Source organism: Eurosta solidaginis, chromosome 4, assembly GCF_040869045.1.
Source record: "Eurosta solidaginis isolate ZX-2024a chromosome 4, ASM4086904v1, whole genome shotgun sequence".
Taxonomy (NCBI): Eukaryota; Metazoa; Arthropoda; class Insecta; order Diptera; family Tephritidae; genus Eurosta; species Eurosta solidaginis.
Window position 1 is genome coordinate 12,366,927 of NC_090322.1, and position 14,694 is coordinate 12,381,620.

The window sequence follows — 14,694 nt, forward strand, 5'->3', positions numbered from 1 at the left end:
TTTTAAAAGCCCAGTTTCCGAAGGCTCAACCACATATTCGCCCAATACAATCAAAAACCTTGTTGTTAGACTTTCTTTGTCCGGAGAATTTCACGGATTTGAGGAATTGCCCGAAACTAATATTTCAAATCCTCCTAATTCCGATACAAATATGGCGACTCCTGAAGAAAAAAGAACGTTTATCGGCATATGTGCTGGTATTATGCGTGAAAATTATAGCGGTGAGCCCCTAGGTCTCGAATCTTTCATTACTAAAATTGAGTTAATCGAACAATTTGTCGACGAAAATTTAACTAGCATTTGTATTTCATATATTAAATCCAAACTCGATGGTAAAGCTCGAGAAGCGATACCAACTCAAGTACTTTCAGTTAACGATATAAAAATAGCACTACGTAACCGTATAAAACCCGACAACTCCAAAGTTGTGGCCGGAAAATTCGCAGCTTTGCAAGTTAATAATAATAATTACACCGATTTTGCAAAACGCGTTGAGGAATTGTCTGATGCTTTAGAGCGTTCGCTCATTATCGAAGGGATTACTCAGACCAAAGCCCGTGAAATGGCCATCGAGCAAACAGTTAACGTTTGCCGATTGAACGCAAAAACCAGTTTAGTAAAATCAATCCTTGCTTCAACCAATTTTTCTGATTCCAAGGACGTAGTAGCCAAACTGATTGGAGAGCAATCAAATGAAATAAAAGAACGTCAAGTTTTGGCATTTAGAGCGCGGAACAATAACAATTTTAGAAATTTTCAAAGTAATAACCGAGGTCGAAATTTCCAAAATCAAAATCGTAACTTTAACAATTATAGACAAAATAGACCATCCTTTAGTAACAGTAATTATGGCAACAACTTCAATCGCGGCAATCAAAGGCAAAATTTCCGTTCCAGCGGCGGAAATAGGAATCAGCCTAATAATAATAATAATAATAGCAACAATAGTCGTACTAGCAATAACAACGGTTCTAACACTTCCAATAATAGAGCTAGAAATGCAAACGTTCGGGCTTTAAACAGGGAAGCCCCTCAGGAGCGAACACTGAGGGAGGACGAGACAAATTACTAACTGATTCAGCTCACAATTTTTCTTCAAAAAACATTTATTGTCTTAACTTAAACTATTCCGATTTTATACAATTAAATATTACTGGCTCTAACAAATTTTGTACATTTCTAGTCGATACACAAGCCGACATTTCGTTAATTAAAATTTCCTCTCTTAATACAAATTTGTCAATTAATAACAATGATACAATTAATATTACTGGAGTAACTACAGATACAGTTTCTACATTAGGTACTTTTACAACTAACTTACACTTTTCAAATTTTTATATCAAACATACGTTGCATGTGGTAGACAATGATTTCAACATTCCATCAGATGGAATACTTGGTAAGGATTTCCTAAAAACAAATAAATGCGATATCAGCTATGCAACAAATTGCATTTCCTTCTGGATAGGCAATGAAAAGATCGCACTTCCCATCCATCACGGAATGGAAAGCGATACATTTGTTATTCCACCTCGTTGCGAAGTTTATAGAATTTTCGCTTTAAAAAAAGACTCAGAACCACTTTTCGTGGATTCTCAAGAGATTTCCGACGGTGTTTTCACAGCGAAATGTATAGTTGATTCCAGTAATCCGATCATTAAAGTAATAAACACCACAAATAGCGTAAAATACGTAAACAACCACAACATTCAAACCGAAAAACTTTCTAATTATCACGTTTATAAAATTAATAATCCAGTAAAGCAAGATAGTCGTATTAAAGAACTTAAAAGCATTTTAGAAAAACAAATACCTAATTATGCTGAAAACAAACTTATTAACTTATGTTTACAATATTCCGATATTTTTGCGCTAGACAATGATAAGATGACAATCAACAATTTTTATGAACAAAAACTAAGACTAAACGATACGACGCCAGTATACATTAAAAATTACCGCCTACCGTATTCTCAACGTGAAGAAATCAATAAACAAGTTAATAAATTATTGGAAAACGATCTGATTGAAAATAGTTGTTCGAATTATAATAGTCCCTTGATTTTGGTACCGAAAAAAGACCTAAATGGCCAAAAATCGTATAGAATGTGCGTTGACTTTAGGGCTGTAAATAAAAAGTTAATTGCCGATAAATTTCCTTTGGCACGTATAGACGATATTTTAGATAACCTTGGCCGTGCGAAATTCTTTTCTACATTAGATCTTTTTTCGGGTTTTCACCAAATCCCACTTCACAAAGATTCAAGAGACATAACATCTTTTAGTACTGACCGCGGAGCTTTTCGATGGAAGGTTTTACCATTTGGTCTAAACGTAGCTCCAAATTCATTTTCAAGAATGATGTCAATTGCATTTTCTGGTATTTCACCCAACCAAGCCTTTATGTATGTAGACGATATAATAGTAATTGGATGTAGCGAAGCACATCATCTCAATAATCTAAAAAAAGTTTTCGAAACCTGTAGGAAGTTCAACTTGCGACTTAACCCAAAAAAGTGTAATTTTCTTAGACCTGAAGTAACTTTCTTAGGGCATAAATGCTCAGCAAATGGTTTGTTACCAGACGATTCAAAAATTGAAGCAATTAAAAGGTATCCTAAGCCACGCGATAAAGATGCTGTCCGAAGATTCGTGGCATTTGCAAATTATTATAGGAGATTTATCCCAAATTTCGCTTCTTTAGCAGCTCCACTGAATCGTTTGAGTAGAAAGAAGGTTGAATTTAATTGGGATACGGCATGTGAGTTAGCTTTCGAAAAACTAAGAAAAAGTCTGATTTCTCCAAAACTTTTACAATATCCAGATTTCACCAAAGAATTTTTAATTACGGTTGATGCTTCAAAGTTAGGGTGTGGTGAGATACTGAGTCAAAATCATAATGGTAACGACTTGCCAATTTGTTTTGCTTCAAAATCCTTTAGCAAATCAGAACAAAATAAAGCAATAATAGAATTAGAACTTTTGGCAATACATTTTGCAATAAAGCAATTTCGTGCATATATTTATGGCACTCACTTCAAAGTTAAATCAGATCATCGTCCACTAGTTTATCTGTTTAATATGAAAGATCCGTCGTCGAAACTTTCCAGAATCCGTTTGGAATTGTCCGAATATAATTTTACCATTGAATATATTAAAGGAAAATCTAACGTAGGTGCAGACGCATTATCGCGAATTTCAATCCAAGAACTAAAAAATTCCAATAATCAAATTTTAGCGGTACAGACGAGGTCTATGACGAAACGTCACGAACAATTACAACAATCGGCTGAAGACGTAAACGAAGATAATGTCAAATTACAGGTAGTCGACAAGTTTTCATATAATTTTTCCAAGAAAATCCATAGGATAAAAAGCCAAATATGTCACGACAACGACAATGATAAAATCAATTTAAAAATATATGCGCATTTAAAACATAAAAAACTCGAGTTACTTAATATTGTGTGTACTAACAAAATAATGCAATTAGATGAATTACTTTTGAAGCTTGAAAAAGAAGCTGGTAAACACAACATTAAGAAAGCAGAATGGCAAAAAGATGATCAAATATTTAAATATTTTTCTATTTCAAATTTTAAAAAGACAGGAAATTCAATTTTAAAAAATTTAAAAATACTATTAATAGAACCTGTTGAAACAGTTACAAACAACGACAAAAAACTTAAATTAATGGAAATTTACCACAATGACCCGATATCAGGAGGTCACTGCGGAAATAAAAAGCTTTACGCAAAAATACGTACGAAATATTATTGGAAAGGTATGACCCGTGACATTGTCAAATATGTCAAAAATTGCAAAAAATGCCTTTTGAATAAAGTCAAGCCAAAAACCAAAGAAAATTTAGTGCTTACACCAACACCCTGCAAACCTTTCGATGTCGTAGTTGTAGATACAATAGGACCTTTGCCTGAGTCGAATAATGGGAATAGGTTCGCGGTTACCATTATGTGCGACTTTAGCAAATACCTTGTTACCATATCAGTCCCTGATAAGACAGCAAAAACAATTGCAACAGCCATTTTTGAAAGCTTCATCCTCATTTATGGCATAATGAAATCAATTAAAACCGATTTAGGAACCGAATATAAAAACGAAATTTTCTCTGAATTAACCAAACTCCTAAAAATCGAACATAATTTTTCTACAGCTTACCATCATGAAACCCTAGGTACAATTGAAAGAAATCATCGGGTATTTAATGAATATTTACGAGCTTTTTTAAATGATAACTTCCCCGAATGGGACGTTTATTTGAAATATTTTACATTTTTGCATAATACAACTCCTAGTACAGTTTTTGATAATGGATTCACTCCATACGAATTAGTATTCGGTAGAAATGTTACCTTACCAAATGAAGTTCAAATGGAACAAATCGATCCAATTTACAATGTTGAAAGTTATGCAAAAGAAGTAAAATATAGACTACAAAAAACGCATAAATTAGCAAAAGATTTAATTAATAAACATAAAATTAAAAATAAGGATCTTTATGATAAGAGGGCGCGTCCGTTAGCTATTAATATAAACGATAAGGTAGTAATACAAAAAGAACCTAGAAATAAGCATGAAAGCATTTACCAAGGACCATATATAGTCACAAAAATTGATGGAGTTAATGTTACGGTTTTTGATGAAGTAAATAAAAAGGAAAAAACCGTTCACAAAAACCGAATCCATAAGGTAAATTAAAAATTTTTTTTTTTCTCTCATACAAATTTATAAACCAACTTGTAACTAATTTTAAATTTTCATTACTTTGTTATTAAAGCATGAAATATCAAATTAAAATTTATATTAATATTAATATACAAAAACAAATAATTTTTTCAATTTGCATGTAAATAAAATCAAAAATTAATATGCACGCACTATTTGTAATAAATATATAATACAATAATTTAGTGCAATAGAAATTAGAAAACAAATTACATGTAAGTAATTAAATTAATATTAACTAAATTTCATATGTGAAAGAAAAAAATTGTTCTGATTGAACGAATGAGGAAAAAGGGGAGGAACACCCTAATATCATACATTCATTCAACCAAAACAATTTGAAAGTCAGAGAACAAGAAGAATATGACAAATCTGATCAACTTGTCAGATTCTTCTTTTTCTAAGGAAGGGTGGTATAACCGCACTGCGTTACACGCTTTACGTAACAAAATGCACCCCTGCGTGCAGGTGGCATCGCCGTCAGCTGTTGCTGAACAGCAATGCCAATTGCACTCAGCAGTGACAATTGCCTTCAGCTATAGGAAAAATGGCAACGCAGCGTGGATATACATAGAGACGAGAACAGTTAAGTAATAACCGGTAAATGAGACACGACAATTAAAGTGAAAAATAAGTGACTAGAAAAATTGAATTAAAGTTAAAGCTAGACACTAAGTAGAAACTAAAACGTGTACAAAACAAACTATTGCAAATAAAAATCAATTAAATTTAAAACATTAAAATAAACATTTATTGAACTAAAAGGGAACTGAAGAAAAAAAGTAAGTGTGTATCGTGGTGAGTGTGCGTGTAGGGTGCACAGCATAAATTTTTGGATGTACAAAATGGGCATCTTAAAAACCGGTACTAAATTAGTAATAAATGTTTTGCAGTTTAGTACGGTCTCGTTTTTGATTGTGCATATGAGTTGGGTTGGCTTAAACTTAAGCTAGCCCAACCCTCGATATTTTTTAAAATACAAGGGTAATAAATTTAATTAACCGGTACTAAATTAGTAATAAATATTTTGCAGCTTAGTACGGTCTCGTTTTTTGATTGTGCATATGGGTTGGGCTGGCTTAAGCCTAAGCTAGCCCAACCCTCGATATTTTTTAAAATACAAGGGTAATAAATTTAATTAACCGGTACTAAATTAGTAATAAATGTTTTGCAGTTTAGTACGGTCTCGTTTTTTGATTGTGCATATGGGTTGGGTTGGCTTAAACTTAAGCTAGCCCAACCCTCGATATTTTTTAAAATACAAGGGTAATAAATTTAACTAATCGGTACTAAATTAGTAATAAATGTTGTGCAATTTAGTACGGTCTCGTTTTTTGATTGTGCATATGGGTTGGGTTGGCTTAAATTTAAGCTAGCCCAACCCTCGATATTTTTTAAAATACAAGGGTAATAAATTTAATTAACCAGTACTAAATTAGTAATAAATGTTTTGCAGTTTAGTACGGTCTCGTTTTTTGATTGTGCATATGGGTTGGGTTGGCTTAAACTTAAGCTAGCCCAACCCTCGATATTTTTTAAAATACAAGGGTAATAAATTTAATTAACCGGTACTAAATTAGTAATAAATGTTTTGCAGTTTAGTACGGTCTCGTTTTTTGATTGTGCATATGGGTTGGGTTGGCTTAAATTTAAGCTAGCCCAACCCTCGATATTTTTTAAAATACAAGAGTAATAAATTTCATTAACCGGTACTAAATTAGTAATAAATGTTTTGCAGTTTAGTACGGTCTCGTTTTTTGATTGTGCATATGGGTTGGGTTGGCTTAAACTTAAGCTAGCCCAACCCTCGATATTTTTTAAAATACAAGGGTAATAAATTTAATTAACCGGTACTAAATTAGTAATAAATGTTTTGCAGTTTAGTACGGTCTCGTTTTTTGATTGTTCATATGGGTTGGGTTGGCTTAAACTTAAGCTAGCCCAACCCTCGATATTTTTTAAAATACAAGGGTAATAAATTTAATTAATCGGTACTAAATTAGTAATAAATGTTGTGCAATTTAGTACGGTCTCGTTTTTTGATTGTGCATATGGGTTGGGTTGGCATAAACTTAAGCTAGCCCAACCCTTGATATTTTTTAAAATACAAGGGTAATAAATTTAATTAACCGGTACTAAATTAGTAATAAATGTTGTGCAATTTAGTACAGTCTCGTTTTTTGATTGTGCATATGGGTTGGGTTGGCTTAAACTTAAGCTAGCCCAACCCTTGATATTTTTTAAAATACAAGGGTAATTAATTTAATTAATCGGTACTAAATTAGTAATAAATGTTGTGCAATGTAGTACGGTCTCGTTTTTTGATTGTGCATATGGGTTGGGTTGGCTTAAACTTAAGCTAGCCCAACCCTTGATATTTTTTAAAATACAAGGGTAATAAATTTAATTAACCGGTACTAAATTAGTAATAAATGTTTTGCAGTTTAGTACGGTCTCGTTTTTTGATTGTGCATATGGGTTGGGCTGGCTTAAACTTAAGATAGCCCAACCCTCGATATTTTTTAAAATACAAGGGTAATCAATTTAATTAATCGGTACTAAATTAGTAATAAATGTTGTGCAATTTAGTACAGTCTCGTTTTTTGATTGTGCATATGGGTTGGGTTGGCTTAAACTTAAGCTAGCCCAACCCTTGATATTTTTTAAAATACAAGGGTAATAAATTTAATTAACCGGTACTAAATTAGTAATAAATGTTGAGCAGTTTAGTACGGTCTCGTTTTTTGATTGTGCATATGGGTTGGGCTGGCTTAAACTTAAGCTAGCCCAACCCTCGATATTTTTTAAAATACAAGGGTAATCAATTTAATTAATCGGTACTAAATTAGTAATAAATGTTATGCAATTTAGTACAGTCTCGTTTTTTGATTGTGCATATGGGTTGGGCTGGCTTAAACTTAAGCTAGCCCAACCCTCGATATTTTTTAAAATACAAGGGTAATAAATTTAATTACTCGGTACTAAATTAGTAATAAATGTTGTGCAATTTAGTACAGTCTCGTTTTTTTATTGTGCATATGGGTTGGGCTGGCTTAAACTTAAGCTAGCCCAACCCTCGATATTTTTTAAAATACAAGGTTAATTAATTTAATTAATCGGTACTAAATTAGTAATAAATGTTGTGCAATTTAGTACAGTCTCGTTTTTTGATTGTGCATATGGGTTGGGCTGGCTTAAACTTAAGCTAGCCCAACCCTCGATATTTTTTAAAATACAAGGGTAATAAATTTAATTACTCGGTACTAAATTAGTAATAAATGTTGTGCAATTTAGTACGGTTTCGTTTTTTGATTGTGCATATGGGTTGGGCTGGCTTAAACTTAAGCTAGCCCAACCCTCGATATTTTTTAAAATACAAGGGTAATAAATTTAATTAATCGGTACTAAATTAGTAATAAATGTTGTGCAATTTAGTACGGTCTCGTTTTTTGATTGGGCTGAAAAGGTTGGGCTAGCTTAAGAGACCTCAACCAGCAAGAGCTCGTTGACTTTTGAATAAATACACGCAAAAAATGTATATATGCATGTACGTATGCAAGTGCATGATGTAAGAAGAATGCGAGTGTATGTGTTTATGTGCGCACGCTGACGCAGGTGGATCGAATACATGCATATGATAGGAATATCTGCTATAGGTGTTGTTGTTGCTGCTGTTTTTTGGGGCAGCTGATGACTTGGGTCAAGGACGGCGGCATACAACTAACGTTCAGTTGAATGCGTTTCGGGTTTGATTTCGTCGATGCTTCAAAGGAAAGCAGTGTGTTGTTGTGCAGCATTTTGTTGTAGCTGTCAACAGCAGTAAATATTATAAGGATAAAAGTACAACAACAGCAACAAGAAAGTAAGGATATCTAAAACCTTGACTTTTTTAATTTAAACCACTAATAAAAATATTCTGTAGAACTAATTCTCTTTCTCGTCATCCCAGCATGCGTATATGAAAGGGAAGTCAACGGAGACCGCCTTATATGCAGTTGTCTCCCAGATCGAGAAATCCTTGGCGTACAAGGACTTCACACTCATAGCTTTTCTCCACATTGAGGGAGCTTTCAACAACGTTACGTCTGCGATAACTGATGCACTAATCGGCTTGGGGACCGTTTCGGGGCTAGTCGAACTCGTTCAGCAGTTGCTGTTGCGAAGAAAGGTTCAAGTTGACGCTCTTGACAGAGCTTTGTAAATCCGGCCTGATTTCAACTTGTTTTTGACAAATCCAAAGATATATTAAGATTTCATTTCGAGATGTATTACTGATCCGCACACGTGTCTTGTCAATTCAGCATCGATACTTTAAGTATCGAGTCTTTTTAATTCGATACTATTGCGTTCCCGATACTTGTAGAGCAATACTTGATATTTGTCCCGTATCGATACTTTGCATTCGGTATCTTGTCCCTAATAATCCCATCTTCCTTACAACGATTTGTTTCAATTATTATCTAATTATTCTTACAATGTGTTTCATTTAACCTTTTAAGCACTTTATAAAACAATCATTTATTTGGCTTACCTCATTTATATGTTTGTAGGTCTTAATTAAATCTACGCTTAATTTTCGCAACGGCGCCGAAGCTGGATCACGAAAATGTGTTGGAATTCGTGCCTGCATTGCACGCACCTCAGACGATGACGTCGGACTAGATCGCTATTGAAAAAAAAGGAAATTATTATAATTAATTGCTAATAATTATGAAAAAATTGATATTAATTATGAAAAAATGTAATAAAACTTAGGACCGCTTTCTCATGTGAGCTTTAAGGTTTATCCGTCCGATAAAAACATTTTATGTGAACGAAGTTAATAAGAAAGATAAATTTTAAAGTTCACATGAGAAAACTGCCCTTAGTAAAATTTTATATAATCTGGTCTACAAACTTTGACTTTATATAAAGTTCCAAAACTTTTGCCATTGACATACAGAAAATAATCAAGAAATATTCGTAAAATACTCCGTCTTTTACGTGATTTGTTCATCTTTGAAATGAATTCCCCATTCGTCCTTTAGATGAATTTTTCTTCGTGTTTTAGATGAATATTTCTCCTTCATCTTTTGTATGAATATTGTATCCGTCTTATAAATAAAACAATCGCAAAATATTTCGCCTTTTAGATGATTTGTTCATCTTTTAGATACATTTTTTATTCGTCCTATCCATGATTTTTTATTCGTCCTTTCGATGAATTTTGCACCATCTTTTAGATGAACTTTTCTGGTTCATCTTTGTATGAATATTTTATTCATATTATAGACACAATTTTACTGGTATTTGCGAAGGATATTTAGTGCTAATATCGAATCGTGCATTTTAAAATTAATGCATCTTTTTGATGAATAAAGCATTCAGTATTTTCTACGCTAGGGGTAGAAAATGTATACTAAAAATACGTAGCACATTGAACAAACATGGTAAATAACTTAATGAAATGCCGGGAAAAACAGTGTCTAACGTTTAAGAATTTTTATGTAGGCACTTTGGATAACTAGTATAATCTCCACTCGATAAAATCTTTAGAAAACTACGCTATTAATCGAGTCGAGAATGATAAAAGAACTATTGCAAATTCAGTTTACATTTGGATGCCATTAGAGAAATACATTAGAATTCGATTGGCGAGCTATAATTTTTCTTGATTCGATAATTAGATCCCATTTTGTCTGAGAACGCTATGTTTCTCCAGTTTTTCTGGAGTCGACTGCTAACATTAGAGATTCGAGAACAGGGGTAGTTATCTAATCTTTCTCTAACTTCAGTATTTTTTGAGATGATGTCTCGATTCGAATCCAAATTAAAGTTCTAATTTTTTAAAGCATGCTTTTAAGTATTCGTATATCCTTTTTTTGTTGACTTACGTGATGCATAACATCTCGATGTGTTGCAGGAAGCTCTTCTTCGACTACAAATCGTCCGTAGAGCGGCGCATGACGTTGACGTCCCGACTCAACACCCACTGCCGCACTGGATACATAAACTGCGGATACTGAAATATAAGAAAAAATTAAGCATTAGAAAAATCTAGCAAAATATGCGTTACGACTATAGACTGGGAGGTAGAAGGAGCAGAAGTGCCTCCTCTTTATGCATTTTGCTTAGGCTTCAATTTTGTCGGCTTTAGTGGCTCAGCTATGTTGCGAACAGATCCAACTCCTTTGGGTTGATTTGAAATTTAAATAAGCCAGAAATTATGATTTCCAAAATAAGCTCAGTGTCGGGAAAACACAAAGGCGGTCAAAATAAAGGTAAGCAAACGAATACTCTTATACATACATACCTTGGGGAAAACTTGCTATATATATAAGAATACATTGCTTTTGTTATTTCTAGTCATAAATTCTCTGTGATTATAACAACCATACAACATATTAAACTAAATATTTTTCACATCAAAATTGTCTGTTTATTAGCCATTCATTCGCAAAATTATATGTACAAACATTAGTCCACATGTTGAAGTCAAAAAATTGAAAGTGCATTGCACCGCTTAAAAAATGTAACAACAAAACAAAACTTATAAAAATTTGACAAAAAATGTATTTTGATATCGAGCACACACATAAAGCGATGATGACAACGGGGACAGTCAGGTGCCGGTCGGATGATGTTGCCACCAACGGCGAGATGTCACATACATAATTTTGAGCATCACCTAAATACCGGGTGCTGTCAAAAAGCTAAGTAGTCTCGTGAATTTGAGCAAACACACATATACACAGAAAAAAAATTGCTTTAATAAACAGGCAGGTAGGCAGCAAATAAAAGAGGAATGCGTTTTACGACCGTGGGCGACCTAATAAAAAATGTTGCTAAAAAAAGAGTCGCGAAATGGAAACAAAACAAATAGAAATTCTGACGACAAAAGCAATATTTTTGTTAAATTTTTTTTCTTTTTTGTAAGAAATACCACAAAATAATTTATGATATTCGAAAACCTGTGGCTAAACTCATTAAAACAAGTGTGTGTTTGTATGTTAGTAAATGACGAAAATAGCTGCACATAATGCCGTGCTTTCTTCCTAGCTCACAAGTTTGTATGCGTATATGAGAAGATTAACAAAAGTTCGCTTGTTTGCAAAGCCTTTAATAAATATTTTGTTCTAAGACAGAAGTTTAAAACGCTTTGCGTGCGTTACATTGAACTGACTGGTTCGAAGGGGCTCCACATAAACTAAATGTGAGGTTAGGTTCGCCCAACTAGACTGCTTCCTAATGATCCTCAACAAACCACTTGTTTTCTCTGGTGAATGAGCCACCTTACCAACCACTGCCCGGCTGTCGTGAGCCCATAAATCTGAGTCGTCTTGTTTGCTGTCCTGGACATCGGCAGAGAAAGTGATGAACCCACTCATATTTCTCCTGATCCTGACAGATTCTGCAAACAGAGCTTGTTGGTATGCGCCACCGCCGGAGCATTGGTGCAATAGCACAATGACCTGTGATAACACCCGTAAATACTCTCACTGCATATTTGTTTAGCTTGAGAAGCTAGTTCCTTTCTTGTCCAGATGTGACCATAAGGATCTTAAGGTATCGCAATCATCCGGGTTGATCCACTTCTCGATTATCCTCAGGGGATAACCCAGCGCTGGTCGTACGCTTCGCTTTTGTTAATTTCGTAAGCTTTCCTGCCATCTCATGTGCAAATTCATTACCTTCGATGACGTTGTGCCCAGTGTTCCAGTCTCTTATATGAAGGTGCCTTATGAACGCCAGCGAGGCACGACACCTCTAATTCATTTAAGGTAGCCTGGCTGTCGACAAAGATCGTTACATTGATGTCTTGCACCGTACTATCCTGTAGCAGTACTGTTGCTCTCTCTATGGCAAAAACCTCCGTCTGAAAGACACTGCATGAGTTGCAAAGTCGGTACGATTGATGCATCTTTTCCATTTTGGAGCTGTCCGTGTGAATTGTTATGCCCCCATTCCTCCATTGCAGGATATATTCTGCACCTGAAAGTCAAAATCCGCTGTGATATAGTCGGTATTGGATGTTATGTCAGTAGTCATTCTGAATGACTGCGTAGCACAGTTCCTTTTCGAAAGCCCATTTACTGGTGTGGTATGCTGCCAAAGCTTTCTTTGATCTTACCCTAAGATTCTCTTTCCAGCTTTATTTGGAGTCGAGAAATTTATCGTTTTGCCCTTTAGCCTCGGTAAGTTAAAGGAGATTTTCGTTGTTTTTGTGAAGATGCTAGGTTTTTGTTAGGTCCGTCAAGCTGGAATGTTACTAAACTTTCAAAAGCGCGCCTAAAAATCATATCCACACCATTAGGAATAAACTACATACAGAGTGTATGTGCCTACATGGTGATCAAAAGGAATATAAACAAAAAGGCAACTCTTAGAGACCAATTGTACAGCGAACAACGGGACATTCATATGGCTTAGCAGCTAAAGGCTTGCACTGATGTGAATGTTGGAGATTCGAGTTCAACGCTCAGCTCCCGAAAAGCTAGCTGATGAAGGAGTGAAATTCAGAAACATGTCCTAGTAACCATCGCCGTTTGTAAACTTACAATTTTTCTCTAATATCAATTACAAAAACCATTGTATAAAGCAATATGAGCAAAGCTCGCTAATTAAATACATATAAAAAAATTTTGTGCTCAAAATTTAAGTACTTTTTTTTAATCTCAAAATGGGGGGTCCAGCTAGACCCCCCCCCCCCCCCCTCATAAGCACTAGGTCAAACAAAAAAATTTAAATGTGGGAATTATCTGCTATTTATGTTCTCCAACATAAACTACGGTTTGTCCAGAAAAACAAAGGGTTGGTAAGGGGGGAGCGGGGCATATAACCCCAGACGGCAAAATCGAAACGGAATAGGTGCAGAATTTTGTGCTATTTATGGGCTCGATAGTTCCAAAAACTATTTACGTGCTCAATAGTGCCAAAAAGAATTCGGTTTTTTGACAACTTTTAATGATTTTTTTAAAACTTCAAAAGGGGAGGTCCAGCTGGACGTCCAGCTAGACCTCCCCCCCCCCCCCCCCCTCATAAGCACTAGGTCAAAGAAAAAAATTTAAATGTGGGAATTATGAGCTATTTACGTGCTATATAGTGCCAAAAAGAATTCGGTTTTTTGACAACGTTTAATGATTTTTTTAAAACTTCAAAAGGGGGGTCCAGCTAGACCTCCCCCCCCCCCCCCCCTCATAAGCACTAGGTCAAAGAAAAAAATTTTAATGTGGGAATTATGAGCTATTTACGTGCTATATAGTGCCAAAAAGAATTCGGTGTTTTGACAACTTTTAATGATTTTTTTAAAACTTCAAAAGTGGGGGGTCCAGCTGGACGTCCAGCTAGACCCCCCCTGATAAGCACTAGGTCAAACAAAAAAATTTAAATGTGGGAATTATGAGCTATTTACGTGCTATATAGTGCCAAAAAGAATTCGGTTTTTTGAAAACTTATAATGATTTTTTTAAAACTTCAAAAGTGGGGATCCAGCTGGACGTCCAGCTAGACCCCCCCTGATAAGCACTAGGTCAAACAAAAAAATTTAAATGTGGGAATTATGAGCTATTTACGTGCTATATAGTGCCAAAAAAAATTCGGTTTTTTGAAAACTTATAATGATTTTTTTAAAACTTCAAAAGTGGGGATCCAGCTGGACGTCCAGCTAGACCCCCCCTGATAAGCACTAGGTCAAACAAAAAAATTTAAATGTGGGAATTATGAGCTATTTACGTGCTATATAGTGCCAAAAAAAATTCGGTTTTTTGAAAACTTATAATGATTTTTTTAAAACTTCAAAAGTGGGGGGTCCAGCTGGACGTCCAGCTAGACCCCCCTTCATAAGCACTAGGTCAAACAAAAACATTTAAATGTGGAAATTATGTGCTATTTACGTGCTCAATAGTGCCAAAAAGAATGCGGTTTTTTGACAACTCAATGATTTTTTTAAAACTTCAAAAGTGGGGG

General features: G+C 34.6%; 1 protein-coding gene across 3 annotated transcripts in view; it reads right to left on the minus strand.

The window, feature by feature from the left end:
- Positions 1-14,694, minus strand: part of mnb (minibrain) — a 129,579-nt gene that overhangs the window by 41,150 nt on the left and 73,735 nt on the right. For all 3 annotated transcript variants that reach the window (XM_067780161.1, XM_067780160.1, XM_067780159.1), the window contains 2 exons: positions 10,623-10,750; positions 9,281-9,415 (listed from right to left, as the gene is read on the minus strand). In XM_067780161.1, the coding sequence (XP_067636262.1) occupies positions 9,281-9,415; positions 10,623-10,631 (144 nt within the window). In that variant the 5' untranslated portion in view covers positions 10,632-10,750. The remainder of the gene's footprint in view (positions 1-9,280; positions 9,416-10,622; positions 10,751-14,694) is intronic.